The sequence below is a fragment of the Anoplophora glabripennis genome, unplaced genomic scaffold (assembly GCF_000390285.2).
Source record: "Anoplophora glabripennis isolate ALB-LARVAE unplaced genomic scaffold, Agla_2.0 scaffold427, whole genome shotgun sequence".
NCBI lineage: Eukaryota > Metazoa > Arthropoda > Insecta > Coleoptera > Cerambycidae > Anoplophora > Anoplophora glabripennis.
Window position 1 is genome coordinate 274876 of NW_019416532.1, and position 20843 is coordinate 295718.

At 34.8% G+C, this 20843-nt stretch overlaps 3 protein-coding genes across 3 annotated transcripts in view; 1 reads left to right on the top strand and 2 right to left on the bottom strand.

Annotated features, from left to right (window-relative positions):
* The window catches only part of LOC108909327 (aromatic-L-amino-acid decarboxylase), a 14238-nt gene extending 12182 nt beyond the window's left edge, over positions 1-2056 (top strand). The window contains exons 7-8 of the mRNA XM_018713640.1: positions 236-375; positions 1104-2056. Of these exons, the coding sequence (XP_018569156.1) occupies positions 236-375; positions 1104-1683 (720 nt within the window). The 3' untranslated portion in view covers positions 1684-2056. The remainder of the gene's footprint in view (positions 1-235; positions 376-1103) is intronic.
* Positions 1-16577, bottom strand: part of LOC108909326 (spermine oxidase-like) — a 19466-nt gene extending 2889 nt beyond the window's left edge. Inside the window, exons 1-6 of the mRNA XM_018713638.1 lie at positions 16493-16577; positions 16204-16419; positions 11268-11572; positions 9562-9744; positions 9240-9503; positions 2074-2623 (exon numbers count right to left, since the gene is read on the bottom strand). Coding sequence (XP_018569154.1) covers positions 2074-2623; positions 9240-9503; positions 9562-9744; positions 11268-11572; positions 16204-16419; positions 16493-16545 — 1571 coding nt within the window. The 5' untranslated portion in view covers positions 16546-16577. The remainder of the gene's footprint in view (positions 1-2073; positions 2624-9239; positions 9504-9561; positions 9745-11267; positions 11573-16203; positions 16420-16492) is intronic.
* Positions 16578-17302: 725 nt separating this feature from the next.
* On the bottom strand, positions 17303-20843 carry LOC108909325 (aromatic-L-amino-acid decarboxylase-like). Its single transcript, XM_023454875.1, has 5 exons — positions 20764-20843; positions 18883-19117; positions 18691-18810; positions 18023-18452; positions 17303-17961 (listed from the first exon to the last, which is right to left on the bottom strand). The coding sequence occupies exons 1-5, from the start codon at positions 20841-20843 to the stop codon at positions 17303-17305; spliced, it is 1524 nt and encodes a 507-aa protein (XP_023310643.1).

Consider the following 20843-nt stretch of genomic DNA (forward strand, 5'->3'; position numbering starts at 1 on the left):
CCTTGGTTTAACAGCATTATGATTTTCTAGTATTATTCTATTGGCAGTGAGTATAGAGGTCAATACGGAACTTACCTAAGATTTTTTAAAATGGTCAATTTCGCAATGCTAACCGTACTTATTGCGAAATTTAAAAAAATCGTGGATGATGTAAACTTGTTAAGAATTTAAACATCTCTCAACCAAAGCAAAACCTGTTTTGCAATGTTGCACAAATATTATTGCATTTTTGTAGGCTGTAAATACATTGGGGACGACGTCATCCTGCACATTTGACAAGCTTGATGAAATTGGTCCTGTATGCAATCAGTATAACGTTTGGCTCCATGTAGATGCAGCTTATGCAGGATCAGCATTTATTTGTCCTGAGTACAGGTTAGTATCTTGTATATGATTATGTAGTATATCCTTAATTTAACTTTGTAGTAGGTTTCTGTTGCTGAAAATTTTGTAGCGTGAAAATATAATTTCCCACCTTTACTCTATAGTTAAGAAATCATTCTACATTTCACTAACAACTAATGACTGGTTCCTTGGTTTTCGAGTCAGGTATGCCGATAAAAGACTACGTTTTCTATATCTCGTAGACTCGTTTGAACTATTTGTCCACGGTGCTAAGTACCATATATTAAACTAACCTAAAAAAGATGACACATGTGTAATCCAAATAAAAAGTTATTAAATACTAAGGTGGAAAGGACCGTTATGCATTTTGTTTATGGTACTTGTCATGGTAACTCTTTAGAAGCATCTTAAATTTATGCTGGAAAGTATTCTCAACGTATTGCTCCTCACTTCACTTTGTTTGCACTCCATAATGACCAATATGTACATGTTATCACTTACCTCCCGTGTATTATTAGTATATTTACTATAGTGGGGGCAGATAAAGTTAATATGTTTCCCTTGCTATACAAACATTTTTTTGTTAGGAATTTCGAGGCTACACTTATTTGTCAATAAAATTAGTCATATTTTTTTCAAAATTGAGCAATGTTTGAAAGATGGGTGGAAAAATATCTAACACAGTCTGAGAATGATAGACCTTTGCTACTAGATACAATTCACTATTTTTTTCCTCCAAAACTGTTTCTTGTTTGCAGATACTTAATGAAAGGCATAGAATGCGCGGATTCCTTCAACTTCAACCCGCACAAGTGGCTGGTGGTGAACTTCGACTGCTCGGCCATGTGGCTGAAGGACCCATCATGGTTAGTAAACGCCTTCAACGTGGACCCCCTGTACCTCAGGCACGCCCAGCAGGGCTCAGCCCCCGACTACCGCCACTGGCAGATCCCTCTAGGTCGCAGATTCAGAGCCCTCAAACTGTGGTTCGTCTTGAGACTCTACGGAGTCGAGAACCTCCAGGCTCACATCCGCAGGCAAATCGGTCTAGCACACTACTTTGAGTCCTTGGTAAGGTCCGATGACAGGTTCGAGATCACTGAGGAAGTCCTAATGGGTCTGGTGTGCTTCCGACTGAAAGACACGAATGAAGCAAACGAGGCGTTTCTCAAGAGACTGAATGGTAGGGGTGTCATCCACTTGGTACCCTCGAAGATCAGGGATACTTACTTCTTGAGGCTGGCGATATGTTCCAAGGTCACAGAGGAGTCCGATATTGATATTTCTTGGAAGGAAATCAAGGAAACTGCTGATGAGGTTTTCGCTAAGAAAGTTTAACTTATTGTCCTTATGCAGTAAGGCCTACTATCGCGGGAAAGTTTCAAGCTAACTGAAAAGTATTAAAAGTATTTAAAATTCTTAGTTATTTGACCTGCAATTTCTTCCACGCTTTGCATGTAGGTACTTATATTGAAAAATTATATTTAATTGCACTTTCTTGCCGCTGTAACGAAATACTTGCCTTACTGTAAGTTCACAAAAGCAAACGAAAACAATGATTTAATATAATTTAATTAATTGTAAGTTATTTATTGAGAATAGTTGTTGTAAATATAGTAGATAATATTGTTGAGATTATATTGTAAACGAAAGGACCAATTGTATCGAACAATACCAAAAAAAGTGTATTACTTATTAAATAAATAACCTCAAGCGCAATCCTTGGGCGGAGGCCCGCCGTATTTTTTCGTTAGTTGTATGATCCTTTCCGCCTCCCTTATACCGCTTATCCTGGCTCCGTGAATGGTGGAATGGTGACCAGCGCAAGTTGCTTCACCAGCAAATAACAAAATAGGCGGTACAGGATCGCAGGACCCAGGCACGGGACAACTGAGATCGCACTGGTGCCCCACGTGAGAGTTTACGTTCATGTAACTGTAAGTCCCACAGAAATATGGATCGGAGGCCCACTTGGATCTCAGGATGCTCGTAGGGAAAGGTAGAGAGGCATCTCCGGTGAACTCCCTCAATACCTTGGTGACTCCTTCCGCGACCTCTTCGTCGCTGGCGTGTTCCATGAGGACTGCCTCGGGGCCGCTTATGTATGCGCAGAGGACGTGTTTGCTCCCTTCTACCTCCTCGATGGCGCTAAGCCCCTTCGTCCAGTCATTTCTCTTGGAGAGCTCGTCCAGGGACCAAGCGAATTTGATGTTTCCTTCTGACCACACCCAGAAAGGACGCGCGTAGTCGAGGAATACCTTGTCAACGTTGCCGTAACCTTTAAAAAAAATTATTAATTAAGGTGCAATGATAAACCCATCACTAAGATTAAGGCTATATTCGTTCCAAATATTTTGTTTTTCGAAACACTGCTGATGCCCATGAGTCGGCTTTTCCAGATTTTTCTAGATGACAAAGAAGTTTTAAACTGGAAGCCTTCCCGACAATGTTCCCTTCAAAATTCTCTATTAGTGTGTGTTTAACTGAAAATTTGTAAAGGGGCTACAGACGAAGGCTTACCTACATATTCTCTGATAGTGAGGTTGCAGCAAAGCCCTTAAACTGAAAAAGAGGCTTTATTTGAGAATGTTTACAATTTCTAAATGAACTGAGATATAAAAACACAGTTAGGTTATATTAGGTGTTAAATATAAAGACATCGAAGGAAATGAGAGAGCAGATGAAGTTTGGGATTTCTTACAGCGACGCAGAGCAAGCTTTAAGGAGATGGATGCAAACAGAACATCGTGAATACTTGGTTTAAAACCAAGATAGACTCAAGCTAAGGGAATATTAGCAGAAGAGAACGTGAATAAAATCAGGCTCAGAGAAATCGCAGAATTTTTAACGACTCACTGTCGATTGAAGAAACATTTGGACAACACGGTAATCAGGAGAGAATTCAATCTGATTGAGTTGGAAATGAACAAAATAATCTACGTTACACATCCTGAATAAATGCGTGAAGGCTTTAGGACTTATACAAAAAATAAACCTCACTAGATTAGGGCGGATCTGTCGAAATATTCCACTTCTTGGGTGTAAGAGGGGGCAAGCTAATTTTTGCTAGAATACCTTCAGTACAACTCGCATAACAAAAGTGTAGATCACTAGATCTGGGCGAGGTCCGGAACATTCTCAAAATTGCAAAAATGTTTAAAAAATTTTAAAAAAATACCTATTTTATCTGAGTTTTTTACTTATATCTTGGAACCCATGCATTTTGGAAGAATATTGAAGTGGAAAAAAGTTTTAGAATTGAATTTTGCACAATATACTGGAAGTTAAAAATGTTTAAATTTATTACCGATGTTGCAAAATAGCAATAATAATTGATGAAAAAAAAGGTAAAAAATCAAGATTTTTTTAAATTCTTTAATTGTTCCAAGGGCATTCTAATTTTAGTAAAAAAAAACTTCATAGTATAATAAAACAACACACCAAATTTCATTAAAACGGTTCTATAGTTTTAGCAAAATACTTGAAAAAAATTCTGAAAAAAAATTTTCGAATTTTTAAAATTTAGCATAGCCTCACATAAAGCATCTAGATCCTTAAAAAAAAATCACATAAAAAAGACCGCTGAACCTTTCAAATACTTTTTGAAAAATTGAAATCGGTTGATTAGGATGGCCACAGTAAATTTTTAAAGTTGTCTTTCTTTATTTTTAAACAATTAGATTACATTTATCAATTTGCAGTTAAGTTTTTTTCAAAAATTGTAAATTTAAAGTACTCGGAAAGACGCTTCTTTTTTGAAAAAAGTTAAATTCCGTTTATTGGTTCTCGAGATATAAGCGGTCAAAGTTTTTCGGCATTTACCGTTAATTTATAAACAATTTAGCAATTATCTTTGATCCAGTGGCTTCGTTTTTCCGAGTTCTAAGCTGGAAAAAATTTTCATACCCATAAGTTATAAAAAAACATATATTTTTTAAATTTGTTTAGGCAAAAATTATTTAAATAATTATAATAATTATAACTAAATATATTCATATTCAGAGTGTTGAAATATATACGTAAACAATTTTTTTCATTGAAACAATGCAATAGCATAGGGTAAAATATACAGTATATTTAATGCATAAATAATAAACTTTGTTTATAACAAAATATGTGCAAATTAGACAGTTGGCATCACGATATTCGAATTCCTTGGCTCGCGAGACATCGGATTAAAAAAAGATCGAAATTGTTCCATTAGAAGCCAAGATAATGCAATTTTTTTCGTACCTTCGTATTTTGAACCGCCGAATTCAGTCTCGGAGCGAAAGCCCCCCTCCCCTACTTTTCGTGTTTTGACTCACTTTTCGTGCGTGATTGATTTATCTATGTTGCCAATAACTTATGGATATGAACATTTTTTCTAACTTAGAACTCAGAAAAACGAAGCCACTGGATAAAAAATTATTGCTAAATTGTTTATAAATTAACGGTAAATGCCGATAAACTTTGACCGCTTATATCTCGAAAACCAATAAACGGAATTTATCTGTTTTTTCCCGAGTACTTTAAAATTTTAATTTTTGAAAAAAACTTAATTGCAAATTGATAAATGTTTAAAAACAAAAAAAAGAGTGTAACTTTAAAAATTTACTATGGCCGTCCTAATAAACCGATTTCAATTTTTCAAAAAGCATTTGAAAGATTGAGCGGTCTTTTCTATGTGAAAAAATTTTTCAAGTATCTAGATGCTTTATTTGAGTCTGTGCAAAAATTTTTTCAAAAAATTATTTTGCGAAAACTATCCAACCGATTTTAATGAAATTTGGTGTGTTGTTTTATTAAACTATTAAGTTTCTTTTACCAACACTAGAATGCCCTCGAAATAATTGAAAAATTTTAAAAATTTATCCAAAAACCTTGATTTTTGGCCTTTTTTTCATAAATTATTGCTATTTTGCAACATCGGTAATAAATATAAACATTTTTAACTTACTGTATATAGTGTAAAATTCAATTCTAAAACTTTTTTCCTCTTCAATATTCTTCCAAAATGTATAGGTTTCAAGATATAAGTAAAAAACTCAGATAACATAGCTAGTTTTTTAAATTTTTGCAATTTTGAAAATGTCCCGGATCTCGCCCAGATCTGGGAGCTACACTTTTATTATGTGAATTGTACTGGAGATAATCCAGAAAAACTTTGCTTGCCCCCTCTCACATCCACCTCAAAACAGATCCGCCATGATCTACACTGGGAAACACGACAGACGAGAATTGACGGCAGTGCTTCGAAATACTCTAAAGAACTGTCTTGCAGGATAAAAGTGTGGGGATAATGATACCTTTCAAGACCGCAAATATATTTAAATTACCTCTTTCTTGAGTATGATTCTAGATAAATCCTCGAGTATCTGCTACAATTGGAAATAAATCATCAAAATATTTATTGCTAAAAACTTATACAGTAGATATATTATATTCTATACAAAAGTACTAGTTGAATTAAACAAAACTTATGTAAATAAATAATGTACTAGATATCTGACGCGTTCAGACACAATCCTTGGGTGGCGGTCCTCTGTATTTCTTCGTTAGTTGTACGACCCTCTCCGCTTCCCTTATGCCACTCATTCGCGCACCTTGAATTGTAGAGTGATGACCAGCACAAGTCGCTTCGCCAGCGAAGAGTAATATAGGAGCCACAGGTTCGCAGGCCCCGGGAACGGGACAACTAAGATCGCACTGATGTCCAACGTTAGAACTTAAGTTCATGCAACTGAATGCGCCACAGAAATAAGGATCCGAGGACCATTTAGACCGTAGGATAGCCGAGGGATAAGGCAGGGAGGCGTCTCCTGTGAACTGCCTTAAGATCTTGGTGATGCCCTCTGCGACTTCCTCGTCGCTGGCGTGTTCCATGAGGATCGACTCAGGACCTGAGATGTAAGCACACAGGACGTGCTTGCTTCCTTCCACTTCCCTAATGAAAGCGAGGCCCTTTGTCCAGTCTGTCTTATGGGCCAGTTCGTCCTGGGACCAAGCCAATTTGACGCTTCCCTCCGATCCTACCCAAAACGGGCGCTGGTAGTCCAGGAATATCTTGTCGGAGGCACCATAACCTAAAAAAATATGTCCAGGTCAAGGAATAATGAAGTGAATTGAATTTTACCGTGCTATAGACGCAGTAAAGTCCAAAAATTTGTGGCCTTTTTGAAATCAATTAGTTACAAAAGGTTATTATCACAAGGATTGTCTTCGATGAACGACAATACTGCTCCATTTTCTTTCCTACAAAATTCTTCAGCGGCAATGTTTTCTGAAAACGCCATATGAGAAGAGTTTCACAAAAAAAAATTGAGAACTTTTCACTCGATTCAAAATTCAACACATGTCACTCGCATTGGGAAACCGATAATTTTGTTTAGAATAAATACTAGAAAAATAGGCAAGTAGGCCGAAAATTTTTAGACCTCATTACGTGTATTAAAAAGTTTTTTCTGGTGGTACAAAATTTTAATTAATTCAACTACTTAAGGTGAAAAATTCACATGAAAAAAGTCAGTGCATAAAAAAATGTTTTTACTGGCACATACGGTCAACAGAAAATCTTAAAAAAAGTAAACAGTATATTAAATTTGGAAGTGAAATTACTTGTAAAAGTAATTTATACATATAAATGCCAATTAAAACCACTCTATTTGAAAATTTCTATAAAAAGAAAATTAATTAATATTTTATTTGCCTGACGATATTACCTAAAATATTTTTTTCCTTTAAAAATCAATTTTCCAATAGTAATTTTAAGTTTCTTTTTAATCCACAACTAGAGATGATTTTACTAAACAATTTGTAGCTATTATATTAGCGTTGTTTATGTCTGTCAGTTTAGTTGATAGGTTTGGCAACACTGAACGAATTGCTCATAAAAATATGAAAGCAGTGAGCAGTCATGTTGCCACTTCTATAAACTAAAACATTTGACAGTGGATTTGAAATTTTTGCTTAGTGAGGTTACAATTCATATTTCACATTCTTTTTATGACTTAAATGAGGTCAAAATGGAAAAAGAGAAAATACGAATCCCATATTTTTAACCTATTCCCATTTTGTGTTCAAGTTCAAAGTTGGGAAAGAAAATACCCTATTGTTCTTATATGATAAATAAAAACACAGGTCAACATTTGATCTAGGGACAATCGTCAGAAGTGACTATGGCAAATTAGAGGTTTTTTGGGTCGCTGATCACGAATCCGAGGTCGGTTAAGCTCCATCACATCAGGTTCAAGGTGATTTGAAGGTTAAATCAAGAAATGACCTCCAAAAAATCCGAAAAAATTAATGCTTATGTTTTAAAGGTCACTGAACCCGAATCCGATGTTTGTTTACCCCTACGATATACCCTAGAGGTCATTCAAGGTCGGTTCAAGGTCATTCATGAAGTATTTTGGATAGAAAAGTTAAAATCAGTCTGAAAAATCTGAAAAAATTCGTCTGAATGTTTTTGAGGTCACTAAACGCGAATCCAAGGTTAATTAAGCTCCATCACATCAAGTTCAAGGTGATTTGAAGGTTAAATTTAGGAAAAGTTGTGTAAAAAAATGTGTATTGAAATGTTTTCGGGGACACTGAGTTGATCTGGAGGTTATTAAAGGTCTTCACAGAGTTTCCATCTGTCTATGTATAACCATCTACCACGTTTGTATGGAGATATAGTCTCTTTTTCTGATGGTTTACTTTCGTTCTACTATTCTGATTAAGAATGTTGGCAGATGACTATCCCATATGCTGACACAGTCAAAATGAATCTCAATGGATTTACTTGACTCAAAATTTAATTAGAAACCTCAAGTTGTTGCATTAGCAAAAGAAGTCAAGCACGCATTATATCATTAAGTCATAAATTCTTTCAGCATTTTATGTCTTTTCAGTTACGCAAGTGGCTTGTGTTAGCCCTGCCCCTTCCTCATTTTGATTACTGCTCAGTCTTTTACCTAAATATGACAGACAAAAATAATAATAAAAGTAAAAAAAGTGTAAAATGCAAATGTATCAGAATACGTGGCTGGTTTTAGGAGGGATGCAAAAACAACGAAACATACGAAAATCGATACCATGACAAGGATAACGTTCCTGAGTTGATCAGTATTTTTATTAAATAATCTTGGATTCGCGTTCAGTGACCTCAAAAGCAGTCAGACGAATTTTTTCAGATTTTTCAGACTAATTTTAACTTTTCTATTCAAAATACTTCATGAATGACCTTGAAATGACCTTGAATGACCCCTAGGGTGTATCGTAGGGGTAAACAAACCTCGGATTCGGATTCAGTGACCTCTAAAAATGAATTTTTTCAGATTTTTTGGAGGTCATTTCTTGATTTGACCTTCAAATCACCTTGAACCTGATATTGATGGAGCTTAATCGACCTCGGATTCGTTCGTGATCAGCGACCCAAAAAAACTATGGTCACTCACGATTGTCCCTAGATCAAATGTTGACCTGTGAAATTAGTGGACACGCTAATGAGAGGTGGAAAACTCTCTAAATATATGGTGCGAAAAATAAGTTTCTAAGTTTAATCATACTTAACCATACTAAATTATTTTTAAGTGCTAAAATATTTGAGACGATCCATATTGCCCGTAGAACATATGTGACGTCACACCACTCGACTGGATCGTTTCAACGGCTATTGCCAAAAGTTATTTATTTGTAGTATAATAATTGAAGGTATTTTTCCACCCGTGAAAAGTTGAAAAATTAATTGAAGAAACCTTTGCGTCAATTTTGTTAAAATATTTTTTTATAAATATATTTTTACCTAATCAAAAATTACTCACTGAAAAAAAAAAAACAGACAAGTTTAATTAAAGTCTTTAGTTCAAGAGGGGATGATTTTTTTGATGAAGTATTTCTGCAGGTAGGCATAGCTTTAAAAAGTTCCCTACCTAGACATTTAATGGCTTCCATCTTGTTCCCTGGCAGGGCAGGGCAGAACATCTTCTCGGCGTGCTCCTTCAGGACCCCTAGGGAGACGGTGATGATGACATAGTCGCCGCAGAACTCCTCGCCGTCACAGCACTGGACCACCGCCCTGGGGCCCTTGCTCCTGCTCTGAACAGCGCCCCACCTTATGAGACCGACCGGCTTGCCGAACTTCAGGCTGCACTCTGGAAGGTCTTTCATCAGAGGGGATAACACACCGACGAAACCTACGTTGTAAAGTCAGTTTTAATTCAACTTTGATACATTTTAAGAAGCTGTTCTCACCAAGTGGTATTCCTACGCTGCCTCCAGGGATTGTGATGGTAGAACCGAAATTATCGGCGCTAATCTGAGTTAGATCGTCACCCATCCTGAATCGGAGGATGTTGGTCAGACCGTACATCACCCTCGAAGCATCGTACCGTTGGTCCTCGGGAAATTTCTGAAGCTCCTGCTGTATCCGTAAACCTGTACAAGATCACATTTTTATAACACAAAATATACAAGGTGTTCTACAAGCTCAATGATAAACTTTGACAGATGGGTTAATTTCAAACATTTTTTTTATATGAATATTGGTCCGATTCGTTTTTGTTTAGAAGTTACAAACATTTTAAAATATAATTTCATATCTCAGTTAGTAGCCTGACAAATAAACATGATGATTGCTATAACAATAACGCACAAAAAAAGTGACTTTCGGGCCCAGAGGTCAGTCGGACCATGTTTATTCAACATTTTTTGGGTCGCTGAATCCGAATCTGACGTCCATTTAAACCCATCACCTCAGAATTTTTCATAGCCACAAACAAATTGAACAATTAAACCATATAACCTTAAGACTCAAGCTTCCAACACTAAATCCAATTGACCAAATCCCATAAACATTTAACCCAATTATATCCCAACCTAATAAGCCCATGAACACCCTCCCCCCCCCCTTCTAAACAAAAACGAATCGAATATTCATGTTCAAGAAAAACTGTTTGAAAGCTACCATCTGTCAAAGTTTGTCATAGAGCTTGTAGAACACCTTGTATATTAAAACCATTAACCACAGGTTCATTGGTGAAAATAATGGTATAATTTACATTTATGTATTTTTTATTCTGAGGGAAATATCTTTTAGCCGTAAGTAGAAATTGCTTAACACTTGTAAAACATCTGTTTTATGTAAATGAGCTCCAGATAACTGTCAGTTACATTTTTACTTATTCCTTTCCTGCATTCAAAGCTGGATCATTCGTCAGTTATCCCATCTATGGCATACTGATAGGGCTAACAAGGCTTAAGCCGGTATATGTCTGGTGTGTTCGACCGACGAATTGATCCTAGCTGTATTTAACAATGATAGTGCTGTTGTAATTTAATGCTAGTCGGGGCAAATAGCTCGTAGAGTAGTTGTTTCTGGCAATATCATCACTTAAAACTTTACTTTCGTCTTCGCATGGTGAACACTGGCCATGCTTTCATAGTGCTTTTTGGTCTCTTTGCAGATCCCAGACAGTCAGTAGCAATGGCCAGCAGATGCTCTCAGTTATATCTTTTATTTGAAAAAATGTTTTGATAAAACTTTTTGTTTATTGTTGCAATCTCATCTTATTGCGATACAATTTTTACCCTAGCAAACGTTTTTTATAGCAATTTTATGACAATACCAGCAAATATTTTTTTTACTTCAAATAAGTCACTATTTAGACACTAATAAGTGATTTTTGTCATAACTATGGGAACAAAGATTCAATTATTAACAATTTTAATAAAAATATGTTTTTAAATTGTAATTTAGACATTCTGTACCCCGAGAAAGAGCAACATAATGAAAAATTGTGTAAGAGAACTTCCATTATTTTCACTCAAAAACAAAAAAATGTATTAAGATTTTAAGTTTATTATACAGAAGATTATTTATTGAACGGCCACCTGGTTTACCATACCCATACCTACTCGATTTATTTCCAAGAGACCGTTGACGCTTTCAGTTACATTACCTAAAAAGTTATACAGAGATCCATGGTCCTTCCCACAGCCCATGTGGAATAAGCTAGCGGCTTCCTCCTGGATTTGTTTAAACACATGAAAGGCCATCGTGGAGACGGCCGATTCGACAGCCCTGCCGTCGCTGGTACAGAACACCCCCTTTAGAGGGTCCTCCCTCTTCACCGGGTTTCTAAGGAGGCCCTCCTGTGCGGCCAGGTTATAAACGGGGTTGCTGATGCAGGCGCCGTGAATAGTCTGGCAACCCATCTCGGCGATCACATCGCCCAACCAACAGGAATGAATCCTGCCACCGGGTCTGAAACAGTAGAAATCTCGGTGAAAATTCTAACATTGTAGGCCTCACGTGATTGTTTTAGCTATTTAGCAAGAGATGGCGGTGAGATCGATGTTTATAGGTAGCTTCTTGTGATATGTAAATAAATTCAGCTCCTGACTTGTAGATGGGCGTGTGGTTCTATTTGTGATACAACTTTAAATACTCAATTGGTGTTTTATAAGTTGCCTGGAACATTTACTTCAGTCAATTCAAAAATGAAACAATAGGAAAACCAGAAAGTTATGGTGCTAACCCAATATTATTAGAATGCATTATAGTACGATCGTATACGATGCAAAGTAGAGCAAAAAATTGTCGGTCTTTTATCAAAGGAAAATCGTGTCATCATTTTTAGGAGGCGTAAGATGAACCGTTTCAAATTTAAAATGAAATTGAATGTAAAATCTGAAATACCGCCGTATACGCACTGTGTTCTGGTACTAGCTGTAGTCGGCCAGGTGCATCGAGTGTACGAAGTGGTCGGTTATACGTCAAATACTAACCTGGCGAGCTTGATCGTAGAGCAGGGAACAATAAACAGTGGCGCGTACAGAGGTGAAATGTAGTACATATGTGGAATTTACATAACGAATTGGATTTATAATAAATTACATTTAAAACAAATAGTTTATGAGAATAAAGGGATTTTTGTAGGAACAGGGTTCCAGACGTGAACTGATCTCTTCATCGCACCCCATTACGGTTCTTTTTTTTTTATAAGGAGAACGAAGTTTCAAAGCAAAAACCTTGTATAACAGATATACTATAAATATTTACAGAATGAAAACAAAATATAAATCCTATGATATGATTCTATCAAATGAAAACACTAACAACAATTCTCTACCAATCTCAACAAAATAAGTTATTTTTCTATCAAACAAGAAATGTTAACAAATTATAAACAAAATATAAATTCTATGATTTATGTACTGTACGCCAAACTGCATTTTTCTCATCTTCATTTAATATTAATTTCTTCTTTGCACCCCCTTTTTTAGGTTTCTTAACATCTCCTTCAATTTTCTTCTCTCTTAAAATTTTGAAAACAGATAATTCGCTTACTCCAGTATATCTAGAACACATTTCCACCAAACCAGTCTTCAGTTTCATGGGATGATCCTTTTCTAAACGGTTATAGACATTTAATATTATCGTTTTTTCTCTGTAACTTAATATAGATTTTTTTGTACCCACAGCAGTACATCCGGCTCGCGAACATCCAGGCACCGCCTCCATTTATCCATATAACGACAACAGAGCAATAATAATACAAAAAACTTCACTTTACTAGCACAGAAAATATAATAGCATTCACGATTCACAAACAACAGCCCGAAACACACACACAGCACACAAATAAAACACTAAAAACACTTTTGTTACGGAGCACAAGAAATATGATTTCACTCACAAATTCTCAAATAATAGCGCGAAACACACATATAGCCCGAAAGAAATATAATTGCACTTATAACAGTTATAACCTCACAAATATCGCGAGCGAGAAACACGCAGCACCAGTACAACCGAAACGAAACTGACCACGCCAGGCCGGCACATGCGCCGCCGCAAAAAACACAAGACGCAAGTCATATGAGGGATAATGAAGGGAGTAATAAATGTATTGTTGTCCTGCCGCCCAATGTGCGAAGGAGATGCCTTTATTTTTCATTTTGTCCTTCATAAATATATAACTGTTAATCCATAATACATAAAGAAATTATTCAATCTTCAAAACCCCCTATAAAATGTGTTGCACTGATTCCCTTGACAGGCAATGATTTATTACTTTGCATCGAATACGATCGTACTATAGAAACAACATTTTCTAAAACGATTTCCTGAATTTTTTCAATTTTAATGTTTAAAAAATCTAGATACCTATATGTATTGTAGGGATATTCGCATAAACTGCCACCTCCTTTACCTTTTTGATCTTCCATTTAGAAAGAAATGGTAACGGCTCTAGTTTTATAAAACTTTCATTCGATCTCAAAGTCGTATATTTGCTTTGTCAGTTTGTACAGTATTTTGATTTATTTATTAAGCCTTCGCAATAGATAAACTTATGGTTGCCATGGGCATTGGGCAGTACATATTTATGGTTTTCCGCTTTTAATTTACCAAAAGAATTCTTAAATATTTTATCAAGAAAAAAACTTACTATAAGGGTGTTTCAATCAAAATTGAGCTAGAATTTAACCTACGTAATTATAAATTAAATATCTCAACGGAGAACAAATTTTTGCGTTGATTAAATCCAAGGGCTTGCAAGTAAGTCCGGTCCTGTAATTCATGTTCAACATAATAATAGCTAAAAATGGGTATTCGGTTGTAAATACATTGTTAGTTGTCCAAATTTCATTTAAAAACATATTTTATTTTAAAACTTTGACACCCTAGCGGACCCATGTTGATATGAAAAAATAATCTTGTTTTTAGGCTAGGAATCTGCCCCCGAGCGTTGGCCCATGTTTGCTGAAATACCCTGTATAAGGTATTTTATAACAACCCCGTTGGATTCTAGACAAAAGACTTTTTTTAATCAATTTTTCTTATGATCACCAAGCAGTCCTAATTTGTTTTCCATGTAGTTCTAGGTGGAATTCTGAAAGATAGAGTCAACAAAGAACGATTTTATAATTTATATGACCTGAGGGAGAAAATATCGAACGAAGTCAGTATCATCAATGAGGTGGACAAAAGAACATTATAAAAAGACTTACTTGAAACATATTATGTCCTTTGACTATAGCAGGATGAATAGGACATCTTTTATAATAAGATATATAACAGGAAATTTAACGATTTATTTAGTAAATTTAACAGCAGAAAATAACCCACACACTGGTTACAAGACTCTGATAACATTTAAAAAAGGAAAGGAATCCGAGACACGAGAAATATACAGGGTGTTCCATTTGAAGAAACAAATTTTGGTTTATCCTTCGAAATGCAACACTAAGTTGTTTAGTCTATCATTTTCTCTAAATAGAANACTTTGACACCCTAGCGGACCCATGTTGATATGAAAAAATAATCTTGTTTTTAGGCTAGGAATCTGCCCCCGAGCGTTGGCCCATGTTTGCTGAAACACCCTGTATAAGGTATTTTATAATAACCCCGTTGGGTTCTAGACAAGACTTTTTTTAAAATTTTTCTTATGATCATCAAAAAGTCCTAATTTGATTTCCAAGTAGTTCTAGGGGGAATTCTGAAAGATAAAGTAAACAAAGAACGATTTTATAATTTATATGACCTGAGAGAGAAAATATCGAACGAAGTTAGTATCATCATTAAGGTGGACAAAAGAACATTATAAAAAGACTTACTTGAAACATATTATGTCCTTTGACTATAGCAGGATGAACAGGACATCTTTTATAATAAGATATATAACAGGAAATTTATCGATTTATTTAGTAAATTTAACAGCAGAAAATAACCCACACACTGGTTACAAGACTCTGATAACATGTAAAAAAGGAAAGGAATCCGAGACACGAGAAATATACAGGGTGTTCCATTTGAAGAAACAAATTTTGGTTTATCCTTCGAAATGCAACACTAAGTTGTTTAGTCTATCATTTTCTCTAAATAGAAAGACAAAAGATAAGGAAGTAGAATGTTTTGTAAATTCCCCAGTACACTTTTAATATACAGTGTGGCCCATTAAGAACCAAAACATCACCTCAAATTTGTTCGTTCATTTAAAATATCAGATTTGATTAATCTATAATATATGTAGAATATTTTTCATATTGGTTTAAAGTTTATTAAGTTGCTGTTCAAGTTCAAAAATCTAGGGGGCTATGAAAACCCTGAAGACGTTGAATATTGGTCAGTTACTGACAAGGCTAATTGTGGTAGATAAATAGTACCTGCTTATCAATCATTTTAACAATTTTAAACATTGTCACAGCCTAATCTAATTAAAAATTGATATTAAAAATTGAGGCTTTGCAGATATATCAAATATCAATAATGAATTCATGGAAACCGAGACAATGATCGTCACTATAGCGGGTGCTTTTAAAAATATTATTGTAATTGAAATATTTCCCTCGTGCCCACAAATAGTATTATAATTATACTATATACCAATTAATTATATTAGCAGTGTCAAAACTGACTGACTTTTCATCATTTTCAGGCATTTTGAATACGTCTATGTGTGTATAAAAAATAATTGTACACTATGAAGTGATGAAATGTAAAATGATGCAGTTGTAAACGATGCCGATTAAGGCTACTTAGCCATATTTTTTATTAAAAAAAATTCTTAAGTGATTTGCCTCTCCTTCTTGCACCAGGGTCTAAAGTTATAGTCTTTTCACTTACCTAGAAAGTAGAAGGTCCTCATAGAATCATGCTTTTACAGATCGCAAACTATTTAATGACTTAAGTCATAGTCCTCCTGTACTTATTTGTCTGTATTGTGATTATGGTTTTTCATTCCGTAACTGAATAAATCCTATTGGTTGTTTTGGATGTGAATAAAATAAATAAACATTCACAAGCTCATCAACATAAATATTGTTTTGGATTCTTATACTCTATAGACACTGTAAATATCTCGCTTTGTATTTAACATTGTATGTACTTACCGATCGGTTGCTTCTAAAATCGTAAAGTTACTAATACCGCTTTGCACCAGCCTGTGTGCTGCCGAAAGTCCTGCCATTCCCGCACCTATGATGACCACCGAAGGTTCGGGTTTGCTCGGATCCACCATACCTTCAGAAATGGTACACACCTGGAATTCATTTTTGCTGGATTTTTCCTTCTTAGAACAATATTTCCTTAAGAGTATTTGGATCTGTCTAAAAGGCGAATAAATAGTCAATCCAAAATTGTGAAACTGTAAGTGGGCAAGGAATTGTGTCTTAGAATTACCTTGGAGATTTCAGAATGTTGTACTTTAGATTCATTAGTACTCGGAAGATCATTTTAGTTACTGGAATTTAAGTTTGAAGGGATATGACGAGTTTGGTGACATTTGTGAATTGAGTGTTTTTAGGGCTTGACTTTTGACGTTTTCAGCTACTAGATATGGCGAAGAAAAATAAAGGCTTATCATCTGGGATGCCACAAACTAGCAAAAATAACGCAATTATAGTTAATCTGAAAATACTTTTCCTTGTATTCATTTTCTCCATTTGTATTATAAAAATCAGTTATTTAAATGTGATTAGATGTTTGTTAACGTTAGTTGTTTTAATTATATTATTTAAATTAAAAACAAATTAGACTACATTTTAATACTTAATAAATAAATAAAATAAATAAAATAAATAAATACTTACTACAATCATAAGTGTGTCTCAACCACATCAGAGATATTGCAATAAGATAATAATATTTTTTTTTTTTTCAAGGCAATTGGAACTTCATATTCACGATCTTCTTGAACTTATTAACAGCATCTTACTGGAATTTTTCTATATCCCAAAAAAATTAGGTATCTACTTTACTTGAAATGACATTTAAATTTTTCAAAAAACTACACCCTCTATAAAATACCAAAGAAGAAGTAACAATTTTAAGAGTTTGATAATAAGCAGCATTTTTTATACTAAATAAAAAAAATTTTCTCTTCTGGACACAGTCGTCGGACATACTGTATATAAATTCGACTTAATAAAAAAATACGAAGTATTAACAAAAAATATAATATCTTCTATATTCTACATTTGATATTATGCACTATATAGTACTACGAATGTTACTAGGATCAAGACTCTTCAGAATACTTGGTTTGGACTTTTTCTTAACCTTCTGCTTCATAGTCATGTCCTTGGACATATTTTTGGTGCAAGGATACACATCCTCCTCCACTACGGATATTATTTCGTTCCAAGCAAACAAAATATCGTCCTTCTGCGTGAACCTGCTACATATCACAAACCTTACAACCAATTTCTCCCTAAGTATGTAAGGCATTAAAAATATCTTCTTTCTATTAGAAACGCCGTCCAAAAGGGCTCTGGTCAAACAATCCTCCCCCTTCAATCTGAAGCATACAAGTCCCATACTCGAAATGCACACTTCAAACCTCCCGTCGCTCGTTACCAGTTGCTCGAAGAACTTAGCTAAGCCAATCTGGCGCCGGATGTGCTGTTGAATGCCTTCCACGCCGTAGATTCTCAGTACGAACCAGAGTTTCAGGGCCCTGAATCTTCTGGTGGTGGGTATCTGCCAGTGGTGTATCTCAGGCTCGAAAGTTGGGACTTTGGGAAGGGTAGATTTGACTTTGAAGGCTTTCTCGACGCTCTTGGTGTCCTTGAACCACATAGCCGAGCAATCTGAGTTCACCAACATCCACTTGTGGGGGTTGAAGTTGAAGGAATCCACATTTTCTACCCCTGGAAGAAATGGTTAGAAAATATAGTAGTAACTGTATTTGAAACTTGTGTTCTGCCTCACCTTTCATCAGATATCTGTACTCTGGACAAGCAAAAGCAGCACCAGCGTAAGCTGCGTCGATATGCAACCACACACCTTCTTTATGGCAAATTTCACCTACTTCCTCAAGGTTGTCAAAAGCGCAAGTTCCAGTAGTCCCCAAAGTTGCAACCACACAGCATGGTATCAACCCGCTTTCCTTGTCTTTCTTAATGGCAGTAAAAAGGGTATGTCCGCGAAGACTACCGTTTTCGTCCGTTGGTAGTAGTCTCATCGGAACAGATGCTAACAGTCCAGCTTTCTCAACGGAAGAGTTGGATTCTTTTGAGGTGTAAGCCACCAGTTTTGTTCTGATATATTCTTCTGTTAAATTGGAGGATAGGACTGTGTCCTTGACAGTTTTCTCTTTTCCGCACAGTAGTCCAACAAGCGTTGCTTCGCTAGCAGCATTCTGAAAAGTTGAAAATGGAAACGACAAATTGCAGGATTGGATAAGATTTTTAAAGACATGAGAAGATTGAAGTTGGTGAATGGAATTTCTAAGAAATTGTTTAAATATTTGTAGAAATATGGCAGTCTATATGCAAAAAAAACAATAACGATTTTGTATTAATTCTGACTAATTTGGTGGCAGAGAAAATATCAGGAAAATGAATATAGTAATTTAAACCAAACAAAAAATAACATACCTGAATTATACCCCCACCAGGACCTTCTGTCTCATTTAAGAATTCTTCAGGAAGCCCTAAGATTTTCCCTAACCAATCCATCATTCTGACTTCCAATTCGACACAAGCAGGATTTGTTTCCTAAAATTTGAGTGAGGTAGTGAGGTATTAAAATAGATATTAAATTGTATTCCAAGATTGAGCTATTTTTACCCAGTCTTTGGAAATGCAGCCCAGTCCCGAGAGGAACAGTTCTCCCACTATGCCAGGAAAAGAGTTGGCTGTGGGAAAATATCCGTGAAAATTTGGAGAATGCCAATGTGTTAAGCCTGGAACTATGACTTTGTCCACGTCCTCCAGGACCTTTTGCCAGGATTCGCCAGAAAGGGGCGTTTCTTCAGGTAGTTCTTTTTTGAGATATCCTGGTTCAACATTTGACATAACATTTCTGAAATTGACAAAAAAGTAGTAATATATTTAGAGTGCAAGGATGAATAAAAATATTAGAATATATACTTGAGTTGTTGGAGGTTAAAATTAAAGAAAAACAACGACTGAATAAATTCTTTGTGACAAGAATTTTTTTGTGAAATTTTAAACATTAATTGACTACTTAAGTATATATGTAAGTAACTGTTAGGTATTTATCTTAGAAGTGGTTGCATGGTAGAAGTTTCACTTTACATTAAAATTACACAACTTGTCCTATTTAAGAAATCAAATATACAGGGTGTTAATTAAGTATGTCAGCAAACTTTAAGGGGTGTTTCTTTGAGTGAACTAATAAGATAAATATCGGTTTCGCAAATCGATAATTTTCTAGATACAGGGTGTTGAAACTTGAACAAAATCACTTTTCCTAAGTTATCTCTGAGGACGATTGATATATAATGACGAAACTTAGGCTAATGATTTATCTAATTAAAGGTAACAATCTAATGGATTAGAATATCAGTACGTGGTCCAGTGGCGGAGATACCGGGGGGTTACTTTCACTAAAACCTCTAAAATTCGACGTTACTAAATAATTGGAAACTTTGTCACTATTTTCAACTCTTTATGGTGTTTTAAAAAAGAAACACATTTTATTAATAATTTTTTTAACTTCATTAAATTTAACGTGATGTTAGACCACTTGTTTCACAGAGAAGTTCATATGATTTATGTTCCTAAATATTACGATTTTAAACACAATATAATCATGAGAGAAGTCCGAGGGGTAAATTTTTTTTCGGACTTCTCATAATTTTTTGTATTTAAAATAGTATTTCTAGCAAAAAAAAGAACTTTTTGAGAAACGGGTAGTTCCAGAGTACATTTTGTAAGATGTTTGGTAACATTAATGAAAATACAAAAAATATATTAAATCGAAAATTGTTCGTTTTTCAAATAACATGAGACGAATCTATTTTCTTTGCAACACTACAAGAAGTTACAAACAGTGATCCAATTTTCAAAATAACTGGTTTCCTCAAGATTCTGGGTTTTTCAGTGAGAGCTGGTATATACCTAAGAGGAATTATTCTGTAAATCTGTAGTACAATTTATAAAAAAAAATGGTTTTAATAAAAGTTGTCTGGAATCATGTGGTTCATGTAAAGAAAATATTTTTAACTTTACAGGGTGTTCCATTTTGCGTGGGCGCTACGTAAATTTACTTCACCCTATGAAGCTAAAAATGACCCACATGATTCCACACAACTTTTATTAAAACCATTTTTTTTATAAATTTTACAGTTACAGAGTTACAGAAGATTCCCTCTTAGCTGAAACACCCTGTATATTTATATCCGAATTCAATAAATTTTTACATTTAATTACAAATCATTAGATTTCCTTTAACATAAATCTTTGACTTATGTAAAACCTGTGGATATTATTCTATTAACAATTTGTATATTTATCAAAAACTCAGATGAAATTTAACAAATTTTTCATATTTCGGTATTAAAAAATTGTACATCTATTGTTTTTTAAAAATTAACATACATTGCACTTTACTTCGATGTAGTCTGTTTCCTTTCACATACCTAATATATTTACTTATCATGCATATATCTATATTTTATCAAGAAATTAGTATCGCTTACTTACATTTTCCTTATATTTTCGAAATAATCCGCGATGTAATCAACACTGGCTTTACCGAACTCTCTAAACTCTTCGATGTTCAT